The 26800-nt window shown below is 41.8% G+C and overlaps 1 protein-coding gene across 1 annotated transcript in view; it reads left to right on the top strand.

Annotated features, from left to right (window-relative positions):
- The window catches only part of SRD5A2 (steroid 5 alpha-reductase 2), a 48532-nt gene that overhangs the window by 19859 nt on the left and 1873 nt on the right, over positions 1-26800 (top strand). The window contains exons 2-4 of the mRNA XM_086327569.1: positions 10301-10464; positions 20447-20548; positions 22052-22202. Of these exons, the coding sequence (XP_086183695.1) occupies positions 10301-10464; positions 20447-20548; positions 22052-22202 (417 nt within the window). The remainder of the gene's footprint in view (positions 1-10300; positions 10465-20446; positions 20549-22051; positions 22203-26800) is intronic.

Here is a 26800-nt window from a genome sequence, read left to right on the forward strand (position 1 = left end):
CTCCAGGACTCCTGGGTTTCCAGAGCTTTTTGCCCGTGCGGCTAGGCTGCATTTACCAGTCACTGTTGCAGCTGGGTGGTGCCAAAGGAATGAAAGTGGGATTAATATATGCTACTTCTAGTCTGCAGCCTGGCCCTTAAGAAAACCTTTACACAATTCTCCATGCTGTTTCTGTCTGCTGGCCAGAGGAAGAAGATGCCTTGAAAGAGCCTGGATCCTCAATGATTATGGAGCAGAGTATTGTAAACAGCACTGTGCTATGACACAAGCAAGGAATGAGCTTTTAATATGTGGAACCTCTTGGGAGTTGTTTCTTATAGTAGTGAGCCTGTCCTGAGTAATATGTACTCCTTTGGATGAAATGTGATTGAGTATTGACTTTTTGTTTAGATTCTTAGAAAGTTCAGAAGGGGTCATACGTGGTTTAAAGAGTGGATGCATGGTTTAACTTGGAAAATGGCTGTGTGCACTATGTCCTGGGTTTTCAAAAGGCAAGGACTTTGCCTTTGGGCCTGTTTTGGGGGTATTGATGGCACTTACAGTGCCACATTGGGAGGCCAACAACTTTTTCTTTTAATAGCCTTTAGAACCACTATACATACACATGTATCATTATAGTTTTGATGAAGTCCAATACATCTATTTTTTTCCTTCTTGGCTTTTGAAGGATCATTTTCCCTGGTAAAAAATTGTTTGACAGTTGTTGTTGTTGTTTTTTTTTTTGTCAGACTATTGAATATTTCTTTCCATTGCCTGCTTGCCTTCATGATTATTCTATTGAACGCGATGAGTTTCTTGTCTATTGCTGTTTTCAAGATTCTCTCTTTGGCTTTCATCAGTTTAACCATGATATACATAAACTTTGGTATCTGTAAGTCTATCCATGTGGCATTCACTGAACTTGGATGTGTTGATTAGTGTTTGTCATCAAATTTAAAAGTTTTTGGACATTACTTCTTCAAATATTCTTTCTGCCCCTTTGTCATTGTTCTCTCTGTGTCCTACAGATTTCTGAACCTCTGTTTATTTTTCTCTATTCCTCAAACTGGAATAATTCAATTAAACTGTCTTCAACTTCATTGATTCTTTCTTCTGCCTGCTCAAGTCTACTGCTAAGTCCCTCTAGTGAATTTTTCATTTCCGTTGTTATACTTTTCAACTTCAGATTTTCATTTGGTTCCATTTTATAATTTCTAACTCTATTGGTATTCTCTATTTGATAGTCTCTCATTCTTATAAATTCATTTAAGTCTTTAGACATGGTTTCTTTTAGCTCTTTGAACATATTTAAAATAATTAATTTAAAAATTTTGCCTAGTAAATCCAGTGTCTGGTCTTCTCAGAGACAATGTTAGTTGGTTGCATTTTCCCCAATGAATGGCTCATAGTTTCTTGTTTCTTTGAATGTTCTGTAGTTTATTGTTGAAAACTATAATACTATGTAACTACTCTGGTAATCAAATTCTCTCTGCCTCCTAAGGTTTTTTGTTGTTACTGTTTGCCTAGTAGCTTTTCTGAACTTATTCTTTGAAGCCTTTGTCCTCCTTGATGTGGCTGAAGTCACTACTTGGTTTTCTTAGTGACTAGTTAATGATCAGTGACTAGTTAATGATTTTCTAAAATACCTGAAACCAAAGTCTCCCAGTCTTTGCCAAGATCCTCTGTGTGCATCTTAGAGAAGTCCTTTAACAACCACCCATGTAGTTTACAATTCTGCTTTGGCTTCACTTACTACTTGCTCAGGCCTCAAAGTCAATCAGAAGTGAGAGCTTAGGAAATTTTCAGGTCTTTTAAAAAATATTTATTTAGTTATCCATGGCTATGCGGGGTCTTCACTGCTGCATGTGGGCCCTCTCGAGTTGCAGGGAGCAAGGGTTACTTGCAGTGGCTTCTCTTGTTGCAGAGCATGGGCTCAGTAGTTGTAGGCTTCATTGCCACGTGGCATGTAGAATCTTCCCTAATCAGGGATCGAACCAGTTTCCTCTGCATTGGCAGTTGGATTCTCAACCACTGAACCATCAGGGAAACCTCAAGTCTTCTTTTAAGCATATGCATGATAATGTATGATATTATGAAAGCTCCTATGGGCATCTCATTTCTCAGTCTTTCTTTTTACGCTTTTTGATTAGTCTAATATTGTCCCATCTGTTATCCACTGCTGCAGGCCACTGTGGTGCTAAAATATTTTAAAAAACACTCCCCAAACCCAGAAACTTTTAGCACTGGGTAAGTCTGAGTGAGGGGGACTAAAAATAAGTCTTTTGAGTGGAATCATCACAAGGGAACCACCAAACAAGTAAGATAATGACTTCTCTTTGGAAGTGAGGCTCTGAAAGACCTCAAGCCCTGTTTTGCTGCCTCCAAACCCAGGAATGGATGCTGTTACTTTTCAAGGCTGTGCAGAGCTGGAAAGGGGAAGATGGGATTAAGGTCAGTTAAAAATACCACAAAGCTTGTTATCCTTCCTGAGATTCAATCTTTTTCTTACTCAAATGCTCCCTGTGTTGCTGCAAGCCTTGGTTGGTACCCAGAGCTCTTGAACAGTGTGGCTGTTAGGGGCACTGATCCTCCAAGCAATTGAAAATCCATGCATAACTCATAGGCAGTCCTCCATGTCCATGGTTCCCCAGTACATGCCCTTCCTCCTTATCTGAGGTACTGCATCCATGAATTCAACCAACTTTACATAGTGTGGTACTGTAGTATTTCTAGTGAAAAAAATTTGTAGGTGAGTTGACCCAGGCAGTTCCCACCCCCATTGTTCAAAGGTCAACAGTATTTCTAACATTTGGGAGTGTGTGTTTAACAAGTTGGTTTTAAAGTTCACATGAAGAATGAACAATGAAGGGCATCTTAAAAATCATTAGGAAGAGTAATGATATAAGAATAGCCCCAGCTAGTATTAAAACATATTTTGTTTTAAAAAAGATTTATTTATTTATGTATTTGTGGCCGCACTGGGTCTTTGCTGCTGCATACAGGCTTTCTCTACTTGCGGCCAGCAGGGGCTACTCTTCGCTGTGGTGTGTGCCCTTCTCATTGTGGTGGCTTGTCTTGTCATGGAGCATGGGCTCTAGGTGCATGGGCTTCAGTAATTGTGGCACACAGGCTTAGTTGCTCTTTGGCATGTGTGGGATCTTCTCAGACCAAGGATTGAAGCTGTGTCCCCTGAATTGATGGGCTTTCCTGGTGCCTCAGATGGTAAAGAATCTGCCTGCAATGCAGAAGACCCAGGTTCCATCCTTGAGTTGGGAAGATCTGCTGGAGAAGGGAATGGCTCCCCACTCCAGTGTTCTTGCCTGGAGAATTCCATGGACAGAGAAGTCTGGTGGGCTACTGTCCATATTGTCTGTGGGATCACAAAGAGTTGGACTTGACGGAGGAACTAACACTTTGACTTTCACTTTCCCCTGCATTGGCAGGTGGATTCTTAACCACAAAACCACAAGGCAAGTCCAAGACAAATTTTAAAAGTACAATTATTAAAAGTGTAGTACTGCTGCTGCTGCTGCTGAGTCGCTTCAGTCATGTCCGACTCTGTGCGACCCCATAGACGGCAGCCCACCAGGCTCCCCCGTCCCTGGGATTCTCCAGGCAAGAACACTGGAGTGGGTTGCCATTTCCTTCTCCAATGCATGAAAGTGAAAAGTGAAAGTGAAGTCACTCAGTGGTGTCCGACCCTCAGCAACCCCATGGACTGCAGCCCACCAGGCTCCTCTGTCCATGGGATTTTCCAGGCAAGAGGACTGGAGTGGGGTGCCAATGCCTTCTCCGAGTGTAGTACTGGCTATAGATAAATCAATGGAACAGAAACATGAGTCTAGAAGAGGGACCAATGTGTATGATAAATTCATGTATAGTACCAATGGCAGTGTGTGTCCATGAGAAAGAGATATTTAGTATATTTACTAGCATTAGGAAAAAAGTTAACATTGTACAGGAGGTGGTGACCAAAATCATCTCAAAGGAAAAGAAATGCAAGAAGGCAAAATTGTAGTCTGATGAAGCCTTACAAATACCTGAGAAAAGAAGAGAAGTGAAAGGCAAAGGAGAAAGGGAAAGATATACCCAACTGGATGCAGTGTTCCAGAAAAGAGCAAGGAGAGAAAAGAAAGCCTTCTTAAGTGAACAAAGCAAATAAATAGAGCAAAACAATAGAATGGGAAAGACCAGAGATCCCTTCAAGAAAACTAGAGACCAAGGGAATATTTCATGCAAAGATGGGCTCAATACAGGACAGAAATGGTATGGACCTAACAGAAGCAGAAGATATTAAGAAAAGGTGGTAAGAATACACAGAAGAATAGTATGAAAAAGGTCTTAATGACCCAAGTAACCATGACGTCGTGGTCACTCACTTAGAGCCAGACATCCTGGAATGTGAAGTCAAGTGGGCCTTAGAAAGCATCTCTACAAACAAAGCTAGTGGAGGTGATGGAATTCCAGTTGAGCTATTTCAAAGCCTAAAAGATGATTCTCTTAAAGTGCTGCACTCAATATGCCAAAAAATTTGGAAAACTCAGCAGTGGCCACAGGACTGGAAGAGGTTGGTTTTCATTCCAATCTCAAAGAAAGACAATGCCAAAGAATGTTCAAACTACCACACAATTGTACTCATTTCACATGCTAGCAAAGTAATGCTCAAAATTCTTCAAGCCAGGCTTCAACAGTATGTGAATTGAGAACTTCCAGATGTTTAAGCTGGATTTAGAAAAGTCAGAGGAACCAGAGATCAAATTGCCAATATCTGTGGGGTCATAGAGAAATCAAGAGAATTTCAGAAAACATCTATTTCTGCTTTACTGACTACACTAAAGCCTTTTACTGTGTGGATCACAACAAACTGTGGAAAATTCTTCAAGAGATGGGAACACCAGACCACCTTACCTGCCTCCTGAGAAATCTGTATGCAGGTCAAGAAGCAACAGTTAGAACTGGACATAGAACAATGGACTGATTCCAAATTGGGAAAGGAGTACATCAAGTCTGTATATTGTCACCCTGTTTATTAAACTTCTATGTAGAGTACAGCATGTGAAATGCCAGGCTAGATGAATCACAAGTTGGAATCAAGATTACCAGGAGAAATATCAGTAACCTCAGATATGCAGATGATATTACCCTAATGGCAGGAAGCAAAGAGGAACTAAAGAGCCTCTTGATGAAGATAGAAGAGGAGAGTGAAAAAGCTGAATTAAAACTCAGCATTCAGAAAACTAAGATCATGGCATCCAGTCCCATCAGTTCAGTTCCATTCAGTTCAGTCGCTCAGTAGTGTCTGACTCTTTGTGACCCCATGCAATGCAGCACGCCAGGCCACCCTGTCCATCACCAACTCCCAGAGTTCACTCAAACTCATGTCCATTGAGTCGGTGATGCCATCCAACCATCTCATCCTCTGTAATCTCCTCCTCCTGCCCTCAATCTTTCCCAGCATCAGGGTCTTTTCCAGTGAGTCAGCTCTTTGCATCAGGTGGCCAAAATGTTGGCGTTTCAGCTTCAGCATCAGTCCTTCCAGTGAACACTCAGGACTGATTTCCTTTAGGATGGACTGGTTGGGTCTCCTTGTAGTCCAAAGGACTCTCAAGAGTCTTCTCCAACACCACAATTCAAAATCATCAATTCTTTGGTGCTCAGCTTTCTTTATAATCCAACTCTCACATTCATACATGACTACTGGAAAAACGATAGCTTTGACTAAAGCGACTTTTGTTGGCAAAGTAATGTCTGCTTTTTAATATGCTGTCTAGGTTGGTCATAACTTTCCTTCCAAGGAGTAAGCGTCTTTTAATTTCATGGCAGCAGTCACCATCTACAGTGATTTTGGAGCCCAGAAAAATAAAGTCTGACACTGTTTCCCCAGTGATGGGACATCACTTCATGGCAGATAGATGGGGAAAATGGGAACAGAGGCAGAATATATTTTCTTAAGCTCCAAAATCACAGCAAACAGTGACTGCAGCCATGAAATTAAAAGATGCTTGTTCCTTGGAAGAAAAGTTATGACAAACCTTGACAGCATAATAAAAAGAAGAGATATCACCTTGCTGATAAAAGTCCATAATAGTCAAAGCTACGGTTTTTCCAGTAGTCATGTTCGGATGTGCATGCTGGATCATAAAGAAAGCTGAGCACTAAAGAATTGATGCTTTTGAACTGTTGTGCTGGAGAAGACTCCTGAAAGTCCCTTGGACAAGAAGGATATCAAACCAGTCAATCCTAAAGGAAATCAACCCTGAATATTCATTGGAAGGACTAATGCTGAAGCTGAAACTGCAGTACTTTGGTCACCTGATGCAAAGAATTGACTCACTGGAAAAGACCTTGATGCTAGGAAAGATGGAGAGCGTGAGGAGATGGGGGTGACAGAGGATGAGATGGTTGGATGGTATCATCGACAGAATGGACATGAGTTTTGCAAACTCTGGGAGATAGTGAAGGACAGGCAAGCCTGGTGTGCTGCAGTCTATTGGGTCACAAAGAGTCAGACACAATTTAGCGACTGAACAACAATAACAACCAATGGCAATGTGTGTCACAACCAATGGCAACGTGTGTCAGTGAGAAAGAGATATTTAGTATATTCACTAGCATTAGAGGAAAAGAATTACATTTGATTCTTATTTAACTTCTTGCAACAAAATAAATTCCAAAGGTTTAAACATAAAATGAAAAATCATTAAAATAATGGGAAAATAATCTTTGAATACATAAAACACTATGCAAGCAACCCACATATGCATCAAAGTAAAATAGATAAGCACATGTGATATATTCACACATGACAATAATATATAACAATGAAAATTAATGAACTATAGCTACACACAATGACATGCTTGAGTCTTAGAAACGTAATGATGTGTTTCCTTTCATATGGAATTAAATGTGAGCAAACTATATTTTTAGGGGTGCATGCAAATGAGGCAAAATTGTAAAGAAGCAAAAGGACATGATTATTACAGGAATCAGGGTGGTGGTTACCTCTTGTGTGATGGTGGTACTGTTAACAGGAAGGACCTATAGGAGGCTTCTGGGGGATGGCCATGTTCCATTTCTTGACTTGGTTAAGTCAAGTCTTGGTTAATGACTTTATGGGTATATATTTGATAGTAATTCATTGATCTATTAATATAGGTTTACAGACTTTCCTGTATGATGGTTATATTGCACCATCAAGGGAGAAAAATAAAAAGCATGATGTAGTTTGATGTTTGCCATTTAGCATTATATCTTGGGCAAATTCTTATTTTGAAGTTATTTTTATTTTTTAATGTCCTCCTGGATTCCCTTATATTCCCAGTTCCTAACATTTAGAGGAATCTCTTATTTATTTTTTTCGAGGGGATCTGCAGCCCACTTTCTGGGGAATGCTATAATACCAGGAGTTAAATCATACTCAGTTCAGTTCAGTTCAGGTCGGATGCTCAGTCGTGTCCGACTCTTCACGACCCCATGAATCGCAGCATGCCAGGCCTCCCTGTCCATCACCAACTCCCAGAGTTCACTCAGACTCACGTCCATCGAGTCAGTGATACCATCCAGCCATCTCATCCTCTGTTGTCCCCTTCTCCTCCTGCCCTCAATCCCTCCCAGCATCAGAGTCTTTTCCAATGAGTCAACTCTTCGCATGAGGTGGCCAAAGTTCTGGAGTTTCAGCTTTAGCATCATTCCCTCCAAAGAAATCCCAGGGCTGATCTGCTTCAGAATGGACTGGTTGGATCTCCTTGCAGTCCAAGGGACTCTCAAGAGTCTTCTCCAACACCAGAGTTCAAAAACATCAATTCTTCGGCTCTCAGCCTTCTTCACAGTCCAACTCTCACATCCATACATGACCACAGGAAAAACCATAGCCTTGACTAGACGGACCTTTGTTGGCAAAGTAATGTCTCTGCTGTGTAATATGCTATCTAGGTTGGTCATAACTTTTCTTCCAAGGAGTAAGCATCTTTTCATTTCATGGCTGCAGTCACCATCTGCAGTGATTTTGGAACTCCCAAAAATAAAGTCTGACATTGTTTCTACTGTTTCCCAATCTATTTCCCATGAAGTGATGGGACCAGATGCCATGATCTTTGTTTTCTGAATGTTGAGCTTTAAGCCAACTTTTTCACTCTCCTCTTTCACTTTCATCAAGAGGCTCTTTAGTTCCTCTTCACTTTCTGCCATAAGGGTGGTGTCATCTGCATATCTGAGGTGATTGATATTTCTCCCGGCAATCTTGATTCCAGCTTGTGTTTCTTCCAGTCCAGCGTTTCTCATGATGTACTCTGCATAAGTTAAATAAGCAGGGTGACAATATACAGCCTTGATGGACTCCTTTTCCTATTTGGAACCAGTCTGTTGTTCCATGTCCAGTTCTAACTTTTGCTTCTTGACCTGCATACAAATTTCTCAAGAGGCAGGTCAGGTGATCTGGTATTCCCATCTCTTTCAGAATTTTCCACAGTTTATTGTGATCCACACAGTCAAAGGCTTTGGCATAGTCAATAAAGCAGAAATAGATGTTTTTCTGGAACTCTCTTGCTTTTTCCATGATCCAGCGGATGTTGGCAATTTGATCTCTGGTTCCTCTGCCTTTTCTAAAACCAGCTTGAACATCAGGAAGTTCACAGTTCACGTATTGCTGAAGCCTGGCTTGGAGAATTTTGAGCATTACTTTACTAGCACTTGAGATGAGTGCAATTGTGTGGTAGTTTGAGCATTCTTTGGCATTGCCTTTCTTTGGGATTGGAATGAAAACTGCCCTTTTCCAGTCCTGTGGCCACTGCTGAGTTTTCCAAATTTGCTGGCATATTGAGTGAACCACTTTCACAGCATCATCTTTCAGGATTTGAAATAGCTGCACTGGAATTCCATCACCTCCACTAGCTTTGTTTGTAGAGATGCTTTCTAAGGCCCACTTGACTTCACATTCCAGGATGTCTGGCTCTAGGTCAGTGATCATACCATCGTGATTATCTGGGTCATGAAGATCTTTTTTGTATAGTTCTTCTGTGTATTCTTGCCACCTCTTCTTAATATCTTCTGCTTCTGTTAGGTCCATACCATTTCTGTCCTTTATCGAGCCCATCTTTGCAAGAAATGTCCCCTTGGTATCTCTAATTTTCTTGAAGAGATCTCTAGTCTTTACCATTCTGTTGTTTTCCTCTATTTCTCTGCATTGATCACTGAGGAAGGCTTTCTTATCTCTTCTTGCTATTCTTTGGAACTCTGCGTTCAGATGCTTATATATTTCCTTTTCTCCTTTGCTTTTCACTTCTCTTCTTTTCACAGCTATTTGTAAGGCCTCTCCAGACAGCCATTTTGCTTTTTTTGCATTTTTTTTCCATGGGGATGGTCTTGATCCCTGTCTCCTGTACAATGTCACGAACCTCATTCCGTAGTTCATCAGGCACTCTATCTATCAGATCTAGGCCTTTAAATCTATTTCTCACATCCACTGTATAATCATAAGGGATTTGATTTAGGTCATACCTGAATGGTCTAGTGGTTTTCCCTACTTCAATTTAAGTCTGAATTTGGTAAAAAGGAGTTCATGATCTGAGCCACAGTCAGCTCCTGGTCTTGTTTTTGTTGACTGTATAGAGCTTCTCCATCTTTGGCTGCAAAGAATATAATCACTTTCTGGGGAATGCTATAATACCAGGAGTTAAATCATACTAGAAAGACATATGAAAAGACATATGATTGTATGGCTGCTATAAAAATTCCATTGCACTGCTGCATGGGATAAGCCTGGCTCTATCCTCCTCCAATACAATCTGGATTTCACTTCCAGATCTATACAAAGATGATTTCCAGTCCTGGGTTTACAGGATTGAATTTATTAATTTATAAGGATGAAATTTGCCTTTCAAAGCTGTTGTAATGATGGCTACTATGAATTTTAATGAAACAAGACAAATCATAGCATAGATGATTGCTCTAGAACCAGCTATTACAAGTCCTGGTGGCTTACATGGTAAAGAATCTGCCTGCAGTGTGCAAGACTTGGGTTCCATCCCTGGTTGGGAAGATCCCTTGGAAAAGGGAATGGCAACCAGTCCAGTATTCTTGCCTGGAGAAATCCATGGACTGAGGAGCCTCGTGGGCTACAGTCTATACGATCACAAAAAGTTGGACACGTCTGAGCTACTAACACACACAGAACTAGATATTAATAATAATGTCTCTCATTGCATACATTTAAGGGAAATGGTTTTTAAAAATGGGTTTAATGCGATTGCCTGTTGTTTCATCTCATTACTTGATATTTTTTTAACAATGGATCCTGACCTTTCTCCCCCGTATACCCCAGGACATTTGTTTATTCACTGCTCACTAGAGGGAGGCCGTTTCCAGTTGTATTCCTTTTCAGAGGCTTTGTCTTCTGCATGGGAAATGGACTCCTCCAAGGCTACTATCTGGTTTACTGTGCTGAATACCCTGCTGAGTGGTACACAGACATACGGTTTAGCCTGGGTAAGTAAACCTGACTGCTTCTAACCCACACCCTAGTTAACGCCTCTTTCTACAGGCTATATCGCCATCACCTCTCCCCACCCTATTATAATAAAAACTCAAGGATTCCATTCCCCTTCCCCTACCATGACCATCTCCACACTGGTCTTTTCTCTGTATAGCAGCCAGAGAGATCTTTTAAAAACACTATGGTATTCCCCATCTCAAAATCCTCCAACGCATTTCTGTTACTCTCAAGATAAAATACAAATTCCTTACCACTGCCTGTGAAACCCAGTGTTCTTGGTCCTGTCCTGACTTCGCTTCCTGTCTCCATCCATCTTGTTTACTGTCCTGTAGCCTCAGTGGCCTTCCTGTTGGACCTGAAATGGTCAGGTTTGTCCTGTCTCAGAGCTGCTGTATAGACTACACCCTCTGTCTGGAATGCTCAACCCCTATATACTCGGGGAGCTGGTCTCTCCTTTTATTTAGGTCTCTGTCAGTTCACATCTCCTCACTGAGACTTCTTGACCACCTATCTAAAATAGTAGAAAACAATGATCTTTGAATATTTTTCATTATCTGCAAAAGGAATTAAATTTTTTTTTTAAAATAAAGTAAAGGTTCAACTGTGCATTATTCTTGCTCAAAGGAAAAAAGGCAGAGATTATCCTTAGTCCCTCTCTTTACATTACACATCTTCTCTCCATCAGCTTAGAATAGCTCCCTCTAGTTCTAAAACATGTGCCAACTGAGCTCAGTTCTCCATAACCACACTAACTTCATTCTGGTCTGAACCAGGATGACCTCTTGCCTGGACCGCCACAGTGACCTTTAAGTTAACCTTCCTACTTCAAGTCCTGGCCTTCAGTAGCCCCTTCTTCACACAGCAGTCAGGACGAACATTTGAACACTCAAATAGCCAGAGTATTAGTTGCATGAATACTGGTACATACACACAATGGAATATTCTGAAGCCTCATAAAAACAACCAAAGCAAAACAAAAGCAAAGAATGTCTCTTTTTCATGTGAAGACATCTCTAGAACACATGGTTAAGTAAAAATAAAGTGTGCATAGTGTATACACCATGCTGCTTTTTGTGTAGAAATAGGACACTGTGCGTATTTAAAAGTGGAAGAGGAAATATTGGATTGATAAAAAAAAAAAAGAAACTATTTTTTAAAAAGAGTATCTCTAGGGTTTAGAGTAAAGAAAATGGGATGGTGGGCAGAAATCTTCTTTTAAGATAGCTTTGTCCTTTAAATCATGAAACTTCATAGCTTAATTAAAAATCCACATAAAGTTCCTCAACGTTGAGAACAAATAAATAAATGTACCTAACTGTATTTTAAACTGGTACCATAACCACACAGGAAAATGATTTATGCCAATTTATAGGAAATATAGAGAATAAAGAAATAAGTTAAATGCCACCATGAGGAAATAAGCTAGTCTTATCTAGAAAGGGGGACATTTAAGGGACCACTGTCCAGTCTTTGAGGAGTTTATTCAAGATGGCAGAGTAGAAGGACATGCACTCATCTTCTCCTATGAGAACTCTAAAATTAAAACTCCTGGCTGAACAACCATGGACAGGAGAATGTTGGATCCCACCAAAAAAAGATACCCCACGTCCAAGGGCAAAGGAGAAGCCCCAGTAAGATGGTAGGAGGGGTGAAATCATGTTTAGAATCAAACCCCATGCCACCAGAGATGCTTGGAGGGCTCAAACAAAACCTTGTGTGCACCAGGACACCACACAGAGACCGAGCCAGGCTTGCCTTTCAGGGTTTTGAAAGGCAGGTATGGGTCAGCAGTGGCCTGCTGCAGGGGCAGGTGCTCTGGGTGCCAGCAGACTTGGGTGTGGCGTAAGCCCTCTTGGAGGAGGTCGCCATTAACCCCACCATAGAGCCTCCAGAACTTCCACAGGACTGGGGAAACAGACTCTTGTAGGGCACAAACAAAACCTTGTGTGCACCAGGACCCAGGAGAAAGGAGCAGTGACCCCACAAGAGACTGACCCAGACTTGCCCATGAGTGTCCAGGAATCTCCGGCAGAGATGTGGGTCAGCGGTGGCCTGCTGCAGCATCAGGGGCACTGAGTGTGGCAGTGCTTGCATGGGACCTTTTGAAGGAGATCACCATTATCTCCATTACCTCCACCATGGTTTGGTCTCAGGTCAAACAACAGGTAGGGAACAGAGTCCCACCCATCAACGGAAAATTGGATTAAACATTTACTGAGCATGGCCCTGCCCATCAGAATGAGACCCAGTTTCCCCCACAGTCAGTCTCTCCCATCAGGAAGCTTCCATAAGTATCTTATCCTTATCGATTAGAGGGCAGTCAGAATGAAGACCAATATCACAGAAAACTAGTCAAACTGATCACATGGACAACAGCCCTGTCTAACTCAATGAAACTATGAGCCATGCCCTACAAGGTCACCCAAGATGGATGGGTCATGGTGGAGAGTTCTGACAAAATGTGGCCCACTGGAGAAGGGAATCGGAAACCACTTCAGTATTCTTGCCTTGAGAACTGCATGAACAGTATGAAAAAGGTAAAAAGATAGGACACTGAAAGATGAACTCCCCAAGTTGGTAGGTGCCCAGTATGCTACTGGAGAAGAGTGGAGAAATAACTTCAGAAAGAATGAAGAGATGGAGCCAAAGTGAAAAAAAAAAAAAGCCCAGTTATGGATGTGACTGGTGTTGGGAAATAAAGTCCGATGCTGTAAAGAACAATATTGCATAGGAACCTGGAATGTTACGTCTATGAATCAAGGTATATTGGAAGTGGTCAAACAGGAGATGGCAAGAGTGAATGTCGACATTTTAGGAATCAGTGAACTAAAATGGACTGGAATGGGTGAATTTAACTCAGTTGACCATTATATCTACTATTGTGAAGAATCCCTTAGAAGAAATGGACTAGCCATCATAGTCGACAAAAGAGCCCAAAATGCAGTTCTTGGATACAATCTCAAAATGACAGAATGTCTCTGTTTCCAAGGCAAACCATTCAATATCACAGTAATCCAAGTCTATGCCCCAATAAGCAATGCTGAAGAAGTTGAAGTTGAATGGTTCTATGAAGACCTAAAAGACCTTCTAGAACTAACACCCAAAAAGTATCCTTTTCATCATAGGGGACTGGAATGCAAAAGTAGGAAGTCAAAAAATACCTGGAGTAATAGGCAAATTTGGCCTTGGACTACAAAATGAAGCAGGGCAAAGGCTAACAGAGTTTTGCAACTGAACGCACTGGTCATAGCAAACATCCTCTTCCAACAGCACAAGAGAAAACTCTACATGTGAACATCACCAGATGGTCAATGCCAACATCAAATTGATTATATTCTTTGCAGCCAAAGATGGAGAAGCTCTATACAGTCAGCAAAACAAGACCTGGAGCTGACTGTGGCTCAGATCATGAACTCCTTACTGAAAAATTCAGACTTAAATTGAAGAAAGTAGGGAAAACCACTAGATCATTCAGACATAACCTTATTATACAGTGGATGTGACAGATAGATTCAAGGGATTAGGTCTGATAGACTGCCTGAAGAACTATGGATGGAGGTTTGTGACATTGTACAAGAGGCAGGGATCAAGACCATTCCCAAGAAAAAGAAATGCAAGAAGGCAAAATGGTTGTCTGAGGAGGCCTTACAAATAGCTGAGAAAAGAAAAGAAACTAAAGGCAAAGGAGAAAAGGAAAGATATACCCATCTGAATGTAGAATTCCAAAGAATAGCAAGGAGAGATAAGAAAGCCTTCCTCAGTGATCACTGCAAAGAAATAGAGGAAAACAATAGAATGGGAAAGACCAGAGATCTGTTCAAGAAAATTAAATATACCAAGGGGATATTTCATGAAAAGATGGGCACAATAAAGGACAGAAATGGTATGGACCTAACAGAAGCAGAAGATATTAAAAAGAGGTGGCATGCAAATTGGGACCAAAAGAAAGCAGGAGTCACAATACTCGTATCAGATAAATTAGACTTTAAAACAAAGGCTGTGAATTTCCATGCAAATTGGGACCAAAAGAAAGCAGGAGTCACAATACTCGTATCAGATAAATTAGACTTTAAAACAAAGGCTGTGAAAAGAGACAAAGAAGGTCACTACATAATGATCAAAGGATCAATCCAAGAAGAAGATATAACAATTATAAATATATATCCACCCAACATGGGAGCACCACAGTATGTAAGACAAATCCTAACAAGTATGAAAGGAGAAATTAACAATAACACAATAATAGTGGGAGACTTTAATACCCCACTCACACTTATGGATAGATCAACTAAACAGAAAATTAACAAGGAAAAAAAAAAAAAACATGTATCTATAAAGCTCACTAAAGCAAAGCAGAGTAAAATGAGGTATGGCAATAAAAGGCGTTAAATTTATCAAAAAAAAAATAATAAAGTGCTGAAAAATTAAAGCTGTCAAAAAAAAAATAAAAAAAAAAATAAAATAAAATCCTAGTATTCTTGGAGAGCAAAGTCCCATGCCCGAGGCGCATGGGAAATTAGTGCTAACTTATCATTGTTTAATCACTCAGTTTGTGTCCAACTCTTTGGGACCCTATGGACTGTAGCCCACCAGGCTCCTCTGTCCATGGAATTTCTCAGGCAAGAATACTGGAGTGGGTAGCCATTTCCTCCTCCAGGGGATCTTCCTGACTTAGGGATTGAACCTGCATCTCTTGTTTTGGCAGATGGATTCTTTACCACTGAGACGCCTGGGAAACCTGGTGTTAACTTAGGTGCATGGAATATACTCTCAAGAGAAAAAAAAAAAAAAAAAAGCTCCTCCTATGATCCCACACCAGGGATGAGAGGAAGAGTATGAACCTGGACATCCTCTGAGAGAAGCCAGAAGCCCCAGCAGTCGGCTTCACTGTTCTGCCTGTTTCTTCCTGTCTGGAATGAAGTTCCCTGCAGGGACTTGACACCCCAAGGCATGACCTCACCCCCTCCACACACACACACACACACACACACACACACAGGCTACACCGTGGACTCATCTAGTCCCATCAGCGATTCTCTAAGGCTCCACCATGACCTGTATTCCCTAACTCACATTCTATTGCCTTGTTAACTTTTGTAAACAAAAAATGTTTTGAAAGTTCTATAGAAGAGACCAAAGTATTATCATGTGCTTTAAACTGTGGAACAGACAAAATGTCTCCGAAGTCGAGATATCAAAAAAAATAAAATAAAATAAAAAATAAAATAAAAAGTCCCCTAAATCAAAGACCAATTTAGAGTGTCCGTGAGACAGAGACCTGTCTCCCATTCCCTTGCTTGGAACCCTGCAATAAACATTGTGCTTTCTTTACTGCAAAAAAAAAAAAAAATTAAAAAAAATAAAATAAAATAAAAAGAGGTGGCAAGAATACACAGAAGAACTATACAAAAAAGATCTTCATGACCCAGATAACCACGATGGTGTGATCACTCACCTAGAGCCAGATATTCTGGAAAGTGAAGTCAAAAGGGCCTTAGGAAGCATCACTATGAACAAAGCTAGTGGACGTGATGGAATTCCAGTTGAGCTATTTTAAATCCTAAAAGATGATGCTGTGAAAGTGCTTCACTGAATATGTCAGCAAATTTGGAAAACTCAGCAGTGGCCACAGGACTGGAAAAGGTCAGTTTTCATTCCAATCCCAAAGAAAGGCAATGCCAAAGAGTGTTCAAACTACCACACAATTGCACTCATGTCACACGCTAGCAAAGTAATGCTCAAAATTCTCCAAGCCAGGCTTCAACAGTATGTGAACCGTGAACTTCCAGGTGTTCAAGCTGGATTTAGAAATGTCAGAGGAACCAGAGATCAAATTGCCAACATCCATTGGATCATTGAAAAAGCAAGAGAGTTCCAGAAGAACATCTGCTTTATTGATTATGCCAAAGCCTTTGACTGTGTGGATTACAACAAACTGTGAAAAATTCTTCAAGAGATGGGAACACCAGACCACCTTACCTGCCTCCTGAGAAATCTGTATGCAGGTCAAGAAGCAACAGTTAGAACTGGACATGGAACAGCAGACTGGTTCCAAATCAGCAAAGAAGTATGTATATTGTCACCCTGCTTATTTAACTTATGCAGAGTACATCATGTGAAATGTCAGGCTGGACAAGGCACAAGCTGGAATCAAGATTGCCAGGAGAAATATCAATAACCTCAGATAGACGACACCACCCTTATGTCAGAAAGAGAAGAAGAACTAAATAGCCTCTTGATGAAAGTGAAAGAGGAGAGTGAAAAAGTTGGCTTAAAACTCAGCATTCAGAAAACTAAGATCATGGCATATGGTCCCATCACTTCATGGCATATAGATGGGGAAACAATGGAAAATAGTGAGAGATTTTACTTTCTTGGGCTCCAAAATCACTGCAGATGGTGACTGTAGCCATAAAATTAAAAGATGCTTTTTCCTTGGAAGAAAAGGTATGACCAACCTAGACAGCATATTAAAAAGCAGAGACATTACTTTGCTGACAAATGTTCATCTAGTCAAATCTAGGGTTTTTTCCTGTAGTCATGTATGGATGTGAGAGTTGGATTATAAAGTTAAGCACTAAAGAATTGATGGTTTTGAACTGTGGTGTTGGAGAAGACTCTTGAGTGTCCCTTGGACTACAAGGAGATCCAACCAGTCCTTCCTAAAGGAAATCAGTCCTGAATATTCATTGGAAGGACTGATGGTGAAGCTGAAACTCCAATACTTTGGCCACCTGATGCGAAGAGCTGACTCCTTGGAGAATACCCTGATGCTGGGAAAGATTGAAGGCAGGAGGAGAAGGGGATGACAGAGGATGAGATGGTTGGATGGCATCACCGATTCAATGGACCTGAGTTTGGGCAAGCTCTGGGACCTTGTGATGGACAGGCGAGCCTGGCATGCTGCAGTCTATGGGGTCGTAAAGAATCGGCAGGACTAAGTGACTGAAATGATATGAACTGTTCAATCTTTTCAAGAAGTCAGTGTCCTGAAAAAAAATAAAAGGTAGGGATCTGGGCTAGATATAAATGTCCTTAAAGGATGTAATGACCAGATGTTAAATGTGTGCCTGTTTGGGACTTTGGTTTACACAAACCAGCTAGAAGCAGAGTTCTGGGAATATTGAGGAAACTGAATATGCCGAGGTATTACATAACATGAAGATCTCAAGGATATGCACTAAGAGTGTTTATTGGCGGTAGGAACAAAGTGTCTTGTTTTTCTTATTTTTGCTAATAAGCATTTCATCTTCCACAGACATATGTACTTCTTTTGTAATAAACTGACATCAGATCCTATTCTCCCCTGCTTAAAACCTGCCAGTGGCTTCCTGTTGCTCTTAAAAATCCGAACTTCTCACCATGGCCCATAGAGCCCAATGAAATTTTGAAATTATCAGCCTATTCTCATCTCCTTATCCCCCACCTCCTGCCATCTATCTTAAAGCATTAACTGCAGCACCTTCCTTCTGTTTCTTAGACATACTAAACCTATACTATCCTTAGGACCTTTGCATCTGTTAGTTCCTCTACCAGAAAGCTCTCCCCACAAATACCGATCTTTGTATTCTCATTATTCAAATCATAGGGCAGATGCCAAATCTTCAGAAAAGCTTTCCTACTGACCTCATCTAAAGTAGAGACACCTCCTCTCCACCCCAATTCACTCTCTGTTTCATCATCCTACTTTGATTTTCTGCTTTGTAATGATATGTGATTTAAATTTTTTCATTATTTTAATTCATTTATGTGTTTCTCCACTGAAATGTAATCTCTATGAGAACAGACACCTTGACTGCTTTTCTCACTACTACATCCCTGGTGTTTAAGACAGTGCTTGGTACATAGTAAGACCTCAGCAAATGTTATTTGAATAAATGAATGAAAGAGTAAACACGTGAATGAATCTCATATTATACTTGTAAGATAGGTGCTGTTAGATTCTACGTTTTACAGATAAGAAAACTGAGGCTCAGAGAAGTTAAGTGACTTGTCCAGGGACACACAGACATCACATCGAAGGTGCCTGCATTCTCATTGCTGTGTGTGCTATTCCGCCCCTCTCCCATTCCCTGGTGCTCCCTCCACTGGTGTCCCTTCCCTCCAGGATAATAATCTTTTGACTAGACAAGATTAAAAATGATTGCTTCATATCATAGCAAATGAGGTGAGAGTAGACGTGACTGCTTTTAATTCAACTGTTCTTGCTTTTTGCCTGTTGTAATTTGATCAGCACACATACACTTGGCTGAGAGCTGGGCTTGGGCATCTATGGCATAAGACCTAGCATACAGAGTCCTGGCTCTCCTCATCTCAGACTTTTCTGTGCCTGTGAATGTGGAAGAGGAGTGTGCAGTGTGAAAATTGGTTTGCTAGGTGCCAAGCTCTCTAACTACTTCCACAAGAGTAGATATATCAGTCAGTCCTGCTCTGAGCAATAAGTCACAGAAAACTCTTCAGTTCGGTTCAGTTCAGTCGCTCAGTCATGTCAGACTCTTTCTGACATCATGAACTGCAGCACGCTAGGCTTCCCTGTCCATCACCAACTCCTGGAGTTTACCCAGACTCATGTCCATTGAGTCGGTGATGCCATCCAACTATCTCATCCTCTGTCGTCCTCTTCTCCTCCTGCCCTCAATCTTTCCCAGCATCAAGGTCTTTTCAAATGAGTCAGTTCTTCACATCAGGTGGCCAAAGGATTAGAGTTTCAGCTTCAACATCAGTCCTTCCAATGAACACCCAGGACTGATCTCCTTTAGGATGGACTGGTTGGATCTCCGTGCAGTCCAAGGGACTCTCAAGAGTCTTCTCCAACACCACAGTTCAAAAGCATCAATTCTTTGGTGTTCAGCTTTCTTTATAGTCTAACTCTCACATCCATACATGACTACTGGAAAAACCATAGTCTTGACTAGATGACCTTTGTCAGCAAAGTAATGTCTCTGCTTTTTAATATGCTGTCTAGGTTGTCCATAACTTTCCTTCCAAGGATTAAGCGTCTTTTAACTTCATGGCTGCAATCACCATCTGCAGTGATTTTGGAGCCCCCCAAAATAAAGTCAGCCACTGTTTCCTCTGTTTTCCCATCTATTTTCCATGAAATGATGGGACCGGATGCCATGATCTTAGTTTTCTGAATGTTGAGCTTTAAACCAACTCTTAGTAATTTAAATAATTAAGAATTTATATTTCTCACATAACAAGATTGTCCATAGGTAGGTGATTTCTGCATTCCTTCAGCTGCTTCCTGGTGTCACTAAGATCTCAGGCACTTTCTGCTCCACTGTTCTGAACATATTTATCTTATGTCCTCGTGACAGTCACCACATGGTTGCAAGACATTTCCTGTAGCTCCAGGCATCACACCTGCAACGAAGGAAGAGGGAGGCACTAGAGGCACTGAACCCACCTGCCCCCTTTATCAGAAAACCAAAAGAGTTCCAAGGAAACCTCTAGAAAGCTTTCCTTTACACCGTCTCAGCAGAACTAGGTCACAAGACCTCTTCTCAGCCTTCTAGCCTCTAGAGTGGGGGTGGTCAAGGAGGAGGGATTTTAATTGGTGGTTAAGTTTGCTGACCATGGTTTGATTGTTTTTGAATGAGCTGAAGGCTTGCTATTTATTCATTCATTTACTTGCTTATGTACTTATTTATTTAAATGTCAGATGATGGTGAGGGCTCCCTCTCCTCTCTCACTCATCTCTATCACCTGACACTGTGCATTTTCAGTCTTTTGGCCTGTGAAACAGCATAGCTCTTTCATTCAAATTTGGGACCAGGATACGTTGCTCCCTCCCTCCTTTCTTGCTTTAGTAGCATTCTTAGAATTTGAGGTCAAATGCCGTTCCCTTCATTTTTTAGAAAACAACCAAACTAAACAAACAAACAAAAAAAAACAAACCACAAAACACTTTGATTGTGAGAAAACACCAAAAACAGCACACATTGTTAACTTCTCCCTCTCTTCTTTGCCAAGGTATCTTCTTATTCATTTTGGGAATGGGAATCAACATTCACAGTGACTATATATTGCGCCAGCTCAGGAAGCCTGGAGAAATCATCTATAGGATTCCACAAGGTAACGTCTCCCCTGCCCTCCAGATTCTCACTCTGCCTTGAGAGCCTGTCCCAGGAGTTTCACTATGAGTAACAAAAGAGAGGGCACAGATGATGCAGTCTATCCCAGCAGGTCCCTGGCTTCTCCTCCATGTCTCATCCTGCCCCACGATACATTTGTGTTCCTGGTCTGAACCTGAAAGAGCGAGAGAAGAGCCCCCAGGCAGGTTCGCAATCGCGACACCCTCAGTGTGGGGAGTGAGGGGTTGGGGTCAGGAGGAAGTAGGCTGTCACTTGTTGCAGTTTATCATGTGCTGTATGAGGCTCTCCAGAGAAGCAGAACCGATTGAATTAGGCTTCCCAGGTGGCTCACTGATAAAGAACCCACCTGCCAGTGCAGGAGACACAGGAGGACAGGGGTTTGATCCCTGGGCCTGGAAGGAGGAAATGGCAACCTCCTTGACGAGGCAATGGCAACCTACTCCAGTATTCTTGCCTGGAAAAATCTCACGGACAGAGGACCATGGTGGGCTATAGTCATGGGGTTGCAAAAGAGTCGGACATGACTGAAAATACACACACACACACAACTGATCAATAAAGAGATTTATTATGAGGAATTGGCTCACAGGACTGTGGAGGTTAAGAAATCCCAGAATCTGCCATCTACAAGGTGGAGTCCCCAGAGAATAGGTGGTGTAATTTCTAGTTCTCAAGGCCTGAGAACTAGGAGAGCTTCTGTGTAAGTTCCAGTCTGAGTGCAGGAAACCAATGTTCAGCTCAAAACCAGAGAACGAATTCTCCCTCGGCCAATTTTTGTTTTGTTCAAGCCTCCAGAGGATTGACTCTTCTCAATCTGGGGGCTGGGCGTGGGGTGGGGAGACGATCTGCTTTACTCAGTCTGTTGACTCAACTGTTAATTTGATCCAGACACTGTCACGGACATACCCAGAAATAACGATCAATCAAGAATCTGGGCACGACATGGCCCAGTCAAGATGACACACAGGAAATTAACAATCATTTGTATGTAGAGTGCTGATCCTTCCTAGGTTAGCGAATAAAGCCATATCATGCACAACCAACACATGCGTCCTCTTCAAGAAGTCTCACTAGACTTAACTAGTGAGTAGTCAGGGGGTAGCATTTGTTTATTTCCTGCCACTTGTGTGTTCTTAAAGATGTAGAGAACCATATTTACTTCATCAAAACTTAGGATGGGAAGCCTTACCAGTACAAGTGCATTTTCAGAGATAAAGGTGCAGAATATTTGAAGTTCTAACTATTCCCAAGTAACCAGGGTGTGAGGTTGACATATAAGCAGGATGTTCTGAGGGCCACAGGAGGCCGACACTGTTTTCCCTGCTCCCCAAGAGGATTGCACCAAACTCCCCCGACTCTGAAGGCGGTCTCCAGCCCCGCATTTGACCTAGGTGCCCTTATGTGTTTTGGAACAAAGCAGAAGGGTTCTCACATGGCAATAATGGAGCGCAGGGGACTGACTTGTCGATTCTTCCGCACGCAGGTGGCTTGTTCATGTATGTTTCTGGAGCCAATTTCCTCGGTGAGATCATTGAATGGATCGGCTATGCCCTGGCCTCTTGGTCCCTCCCAGCACTTGCATTTGCATTTTTCTCACTTTGTTTCCTTGGGCTGCGAGCTTTTCATCATCATAGGTAAACTTTTCAATTAAGGTGGCAGCATCCACATGGCTTTCTTCTCCAAACAGGCTCTTCTTAAAACACAGACTCAGATTTAGAAACCTAAAAGATTTATTTTTAACAAGGTAAGGTTGACACAGTAACCCAGATGGGCCAATTCTGATGTCTCAGATTTTCACTGAAGTTGGAATTTAGCTGGGTGGCAGCATCAGCGACACTTTTTACCTTCCTAGGAGCAAACACAATTCCACATAGACAGGGGCACTGAGGGGACTCGCGAAGCCACGTGCCTGTTGAAGAAGGCTTTCCAGAGAGGAGCACTTGGTTTCCACGTGAGGTAGTTGACCGGGCCCTGTGCCCGCCTATCAGGCTTATCTGGCAATGGCTGCTGTTTGGCTGTGGGCTACAGGTAAGAGTCAGGAGGTACAAGGGGTGCTTCAGTTCACCTCGGCCACACTCTCTAAGTGTGTTCCATGGCTGGGACCCCAGGTCGCACTTTCCAGAGCTTCCCAGGCAGTTCTGAGGCACAGTTTGGATGGAGAGTCAGTGGGGAAAAGCACTAGCTCTGAACCTAGTGTGGCTGCTATTTTTTTTTTTTTTCCAGCTGGGAGCCTTTTATTTTATTTTATTTTTTTAAATTTTATTTTATTTTTAAACTTTACATAATTGTATTAGTTTTCTAGGTTTGGTGCTAACAGTTCAGGTAATCACAGAGCCCTGGAAACTCCAGAATTCTTTTCTTGGAGTCTACATAATACCAGGATTTATTCCTCCTTCCCGTGCCCCCACCTTCTATAGATCATAACCCAGGTCATTGCTGGCTTCCTGGGAAGATCAGTGCAGTTCAGTTCAGTTGCTCAGTCGTGTCCCACTCTGCGACCCAATGAACTGCCGCACACCAGCTTCCCTGTCTATCACCAGCTCCCGGAGCTTGCTCAAACTCACGTCCATCGAGTCAGTGATGCCATCTAACCATCTCATCCTCTGTTCTCCCCTTCTCCTCCTGCCTTCAATCTTTCCCAGCATCAGGTCTTTTCCAATGAGTCAGTTCTTCCTATCAGGCCAAAGTATTGGAGTTCATCTTCAGCATCAGTCCTTCCAATGAATATTCAGAATTTTAGGATTGACTGGTTGGATCTCCTTGTAGTCCAAGGGACTCTCAAGAGTCTTCTCCAACACCACAGTTCAAAACCATCAATTCTTTGGTGCTCAGTTTTCTTTATAGTCCAACTTTCACATCCATACATGACTACTGGAAAAACCATAGCTTTGACTAGAAGAACCTTTGTTGGCAAAATAATGTCTCTGTTTTTTAATATGCTGTCTAGGTTGGTCATACCTTTTCTTCCAAGGAGCAAGCGTCTTTTAATTTTATGGCTACAGTCATCATCTGCAGTGATTTTGGAGCCCAAGAAAATAAAGTCTGTCACTGTTTTCCATTGTTTCCCCATCTATTTGCCAGGAAGTGATGGGACCATAAGCCATGATCTTAGTTTTCTGAATGTTGAGTTTTAAGCCAACTTTTTAATTCTCCTCTTTCACTTTCATCAAGAGCCTCTTTAGTTCTCTTTCTATCTAAGTGTGGTGTCATCTGAGTATCTGAGGTTATTGATATTTCTCCTGGCAATCTTGATTCCAGCTTGTGCCTTGTCCAGCCTGACATTTCACATGGTGTAGTCTGCATATAAGTTAAATAAGCAGGGTGACAATATATGTACTTCTTTCCTGATTTGGAACCAGTCTGTTGTTCCATGTCCAGTTCTAACTGTTGCCTCTTGACCTGCATACAGATTTCTCAGGAGGCAGGTAAGGTGGTCTGGTGTTCCCATCTCTTGGAGAATTTTCCACAGTTTGTTGTGATCCACACAGTCAAAGGCTTTGGCATAGTCAATAAAGCAGAAGTAGATGTTTTTCTGGAACTCTCTTGCTTTTTTGATGATCCAACGGATGTTGGCAATTTGATTTCTGGTTCCTCTGCCACTTCGGAATCCAGCTTGAACATCTGGAAGCTCACAGTTAATGTACTGTTGAAGCCTATCTTGAAGAATTTGGGGCATTATTTTGCTATTGTGTGACATGAGTGCAATTGTGTGGTAGTTTGAGCATTCTTTGACATTGCCTTTCTTTGGGATTGGAATGAAAACTGACCTTTTCCAGTCCTGTGGCCATTGCTGAGTTTTCCAAATTTGCTGGCATGTTGAGTACAACACTTTCACAGTATCATCTTTCAGGATTTGAAAAAGCTCAATTGGAATTCCATCACCTCCACTAGCTTTGTTCATAGTGATGCTTCCTAAGGCCCACTTGACTTCACATTCCAGGATGTTTGGCTCTAGGTGAGTGATCATACCATCGTGGTTATCTGGGTCATGAAGATCTTTTTTGTATAGTTCTTCTGTGTATTCTTGCCACCTCTTCTTAATATCTTCTGCTTCTGTTAGGTCCATACAATTTCCGTCCTTTATTGTGCCCATCTTTGCAAGAAATGTCCCCTTGGTATCTCTAATTTTCTTGAAGAGATCTTTGGTCATTCCCCTTCTGATGTTTTCCTCTGATCACCGAGGAAGGCTTTTTTTAATCTCTCCTTGCTATTCTTTGGAACTCTGCATTCAGATGGGTATATCTTTCCTTTTCTCCTTTGCCTTTAGTTTCTTTTCTTTTCTCAGCTATTTGTAAGCCCTCCTCAGACAATCATTTTGCCTTTTTGCATTTCTTTTTCTTGGGGATGGTCTTGATCCCTGCCTTTTGTACAATGTCGCAAACCTCCACCCGTAGTTCTTCAGGCACTCTATCAGATCTAATCCCTTGAATCTATTTGTCACGTCTACTGTATAATCATAAGGAATTTGACTGAGGTCATTCCTGAATGGTCTAGTGGTTTTCCCTACTTTCTTCAATTTAAGTCTGAATTTTTCAGTAAGGAGTTCATGATCTGAGCCACAGTGAGCTCCGGGTCTTGTTTTTGCTGACTGTATAGAGCTTCTCCATCTTTGGCTGAAAAGAATATAATCAATCTGATTTCGGTGTTGACCATCTGGTGATGTTCACATGTAGAGTTTTCTCTTGTGCTGTTGGAACAGAGGGTTTGCTATGACCAGTGCGTTCAGTTGCAAAACTCTGTTAGCCTTTGCCCTGCTTCATTCCATAATCCAAGGCCAAATTTGCCTATTACTCCAGGTATTTTTTGACTTCCTACTTTTGCATTCCAGTCCCCTATAATGAAAAGGACATCTTTTTTGGGGTGTTAGTTCTAGAAGGTCTTTTAGGTCTTCATAGAACCGTTCAACTTCAACTTCTTCAGCATTGCTTGTTGGAGCATAGACTTGGATTACTGTGGTATTGAATGGTTTGCCTTGGAAATTAACAGAGATCATTCTGTCGTTTTTGAGACTGTACCCAAGAACTGCATTTCGGGCTCTTTTGTTGTCTATGATGGCTACTCCATTTCTTCTAAGGGATACTTGCTCACAGTAGTAGATATAATGGTCATCTGAATTAAATTCACCCATTCCAGTCCATTTTAGTTCACTGATTCCTAAACTGTCAATGTTCACTCTTGCCATCTCCTGTTTGACCACTTCCAATTTACCTTGATTCATGGACCTAACATTCCAGGTTCCTATGCAATGTTGTTCTTTACAGCATCGGACTTTACTTCCATCACCAGTCACATCCACAACTGGGTGGTGTTTTTGCTTTAGCTCTTTCTCTTCATTCTTTCTGTGTTTATTTCTCCTGGGAAGATAGGGTCATCCATTCAGTGTGATACCTGTGTGGGACACTTTCAGGACTGTGTCATCTGCTGGAGGACTACACTCTGCTGGGGAATTCTGGGAACTGCAGGAGACAGTGGACAGAGGAGCCTGGCAGGCTATAGTTCATAGGGTCACAAAGAATTGGACATGACTGAAGAGACTTAGCATTCACCTACTGGTCTAGCCTAAAGCTTTACCAGCTTCCACCTCCCTCCGAATCCATGCACCTGCAATAGGGTGGGGAAAAAAAGTTAAGTATCACTGAAAGTGAAAGGAATACACACTAAATTGCTATCAGGCTTTAAAGACAAGTTTCAGATCCCTTTTCTGAAATGGGGCTAGAGGAAAGAGAAAGCCTGTTGTTCCTGGACACATAGTGGGGTGGGGAGTGGGGAGGATGCCCAAAGGGAGAACAGGCTTGGAATCAGGATCCTGAAGGAAACACTTAGGCTCCTGTATAGGCATTTTAGTCCAGCTAATGATCAATTTCATAGTCTTGAAGGCTTAACTAAGAATGGGTTCTTTTCCTTGGAATGGGATTTATGCAGAGACCGTCTAGAAATGAATGAAACAGCAACTCTCCTCATGACTTATTTCTACCCCCTCCTGGGCTTGGTAGAGAAGGGCACCGGTGGGGTCCCCAGCCTGGAAGGGGGTCAGTGAAATAATTCTGCCCCATTCAGGTAGGCCTGTTGCCCATCCTGTAAGGACAGGGCAGCAGTCAGTAGAAGACTGATGAGTATGGACTGTGCTGGGCCTGGTCAGGGGAGGCCACAGTTCTGCCAGAGGGTTCTAGCTAGTGCAACAACAAAATCCAAACTGAAGCCCTGTCCTGCTGTGTTGACTGCTTCAGAGGGA

The sequence above is a fragment of the Bos grunniens genome, chromosome 11 (genome assembly GCF_055505025.1).
Source record: "Bos grunniens cultivar Pamir isolate PY7600 chromosome 11, Bosgru_T2T1.0, whole genome shotgun sequence".
Classification (NCBI taxonomy): Eukaryota; Metazoa; Chordata; class Mammalia; order Artiodactyla; family Bovidae; genus Bos; species Bos grunniens.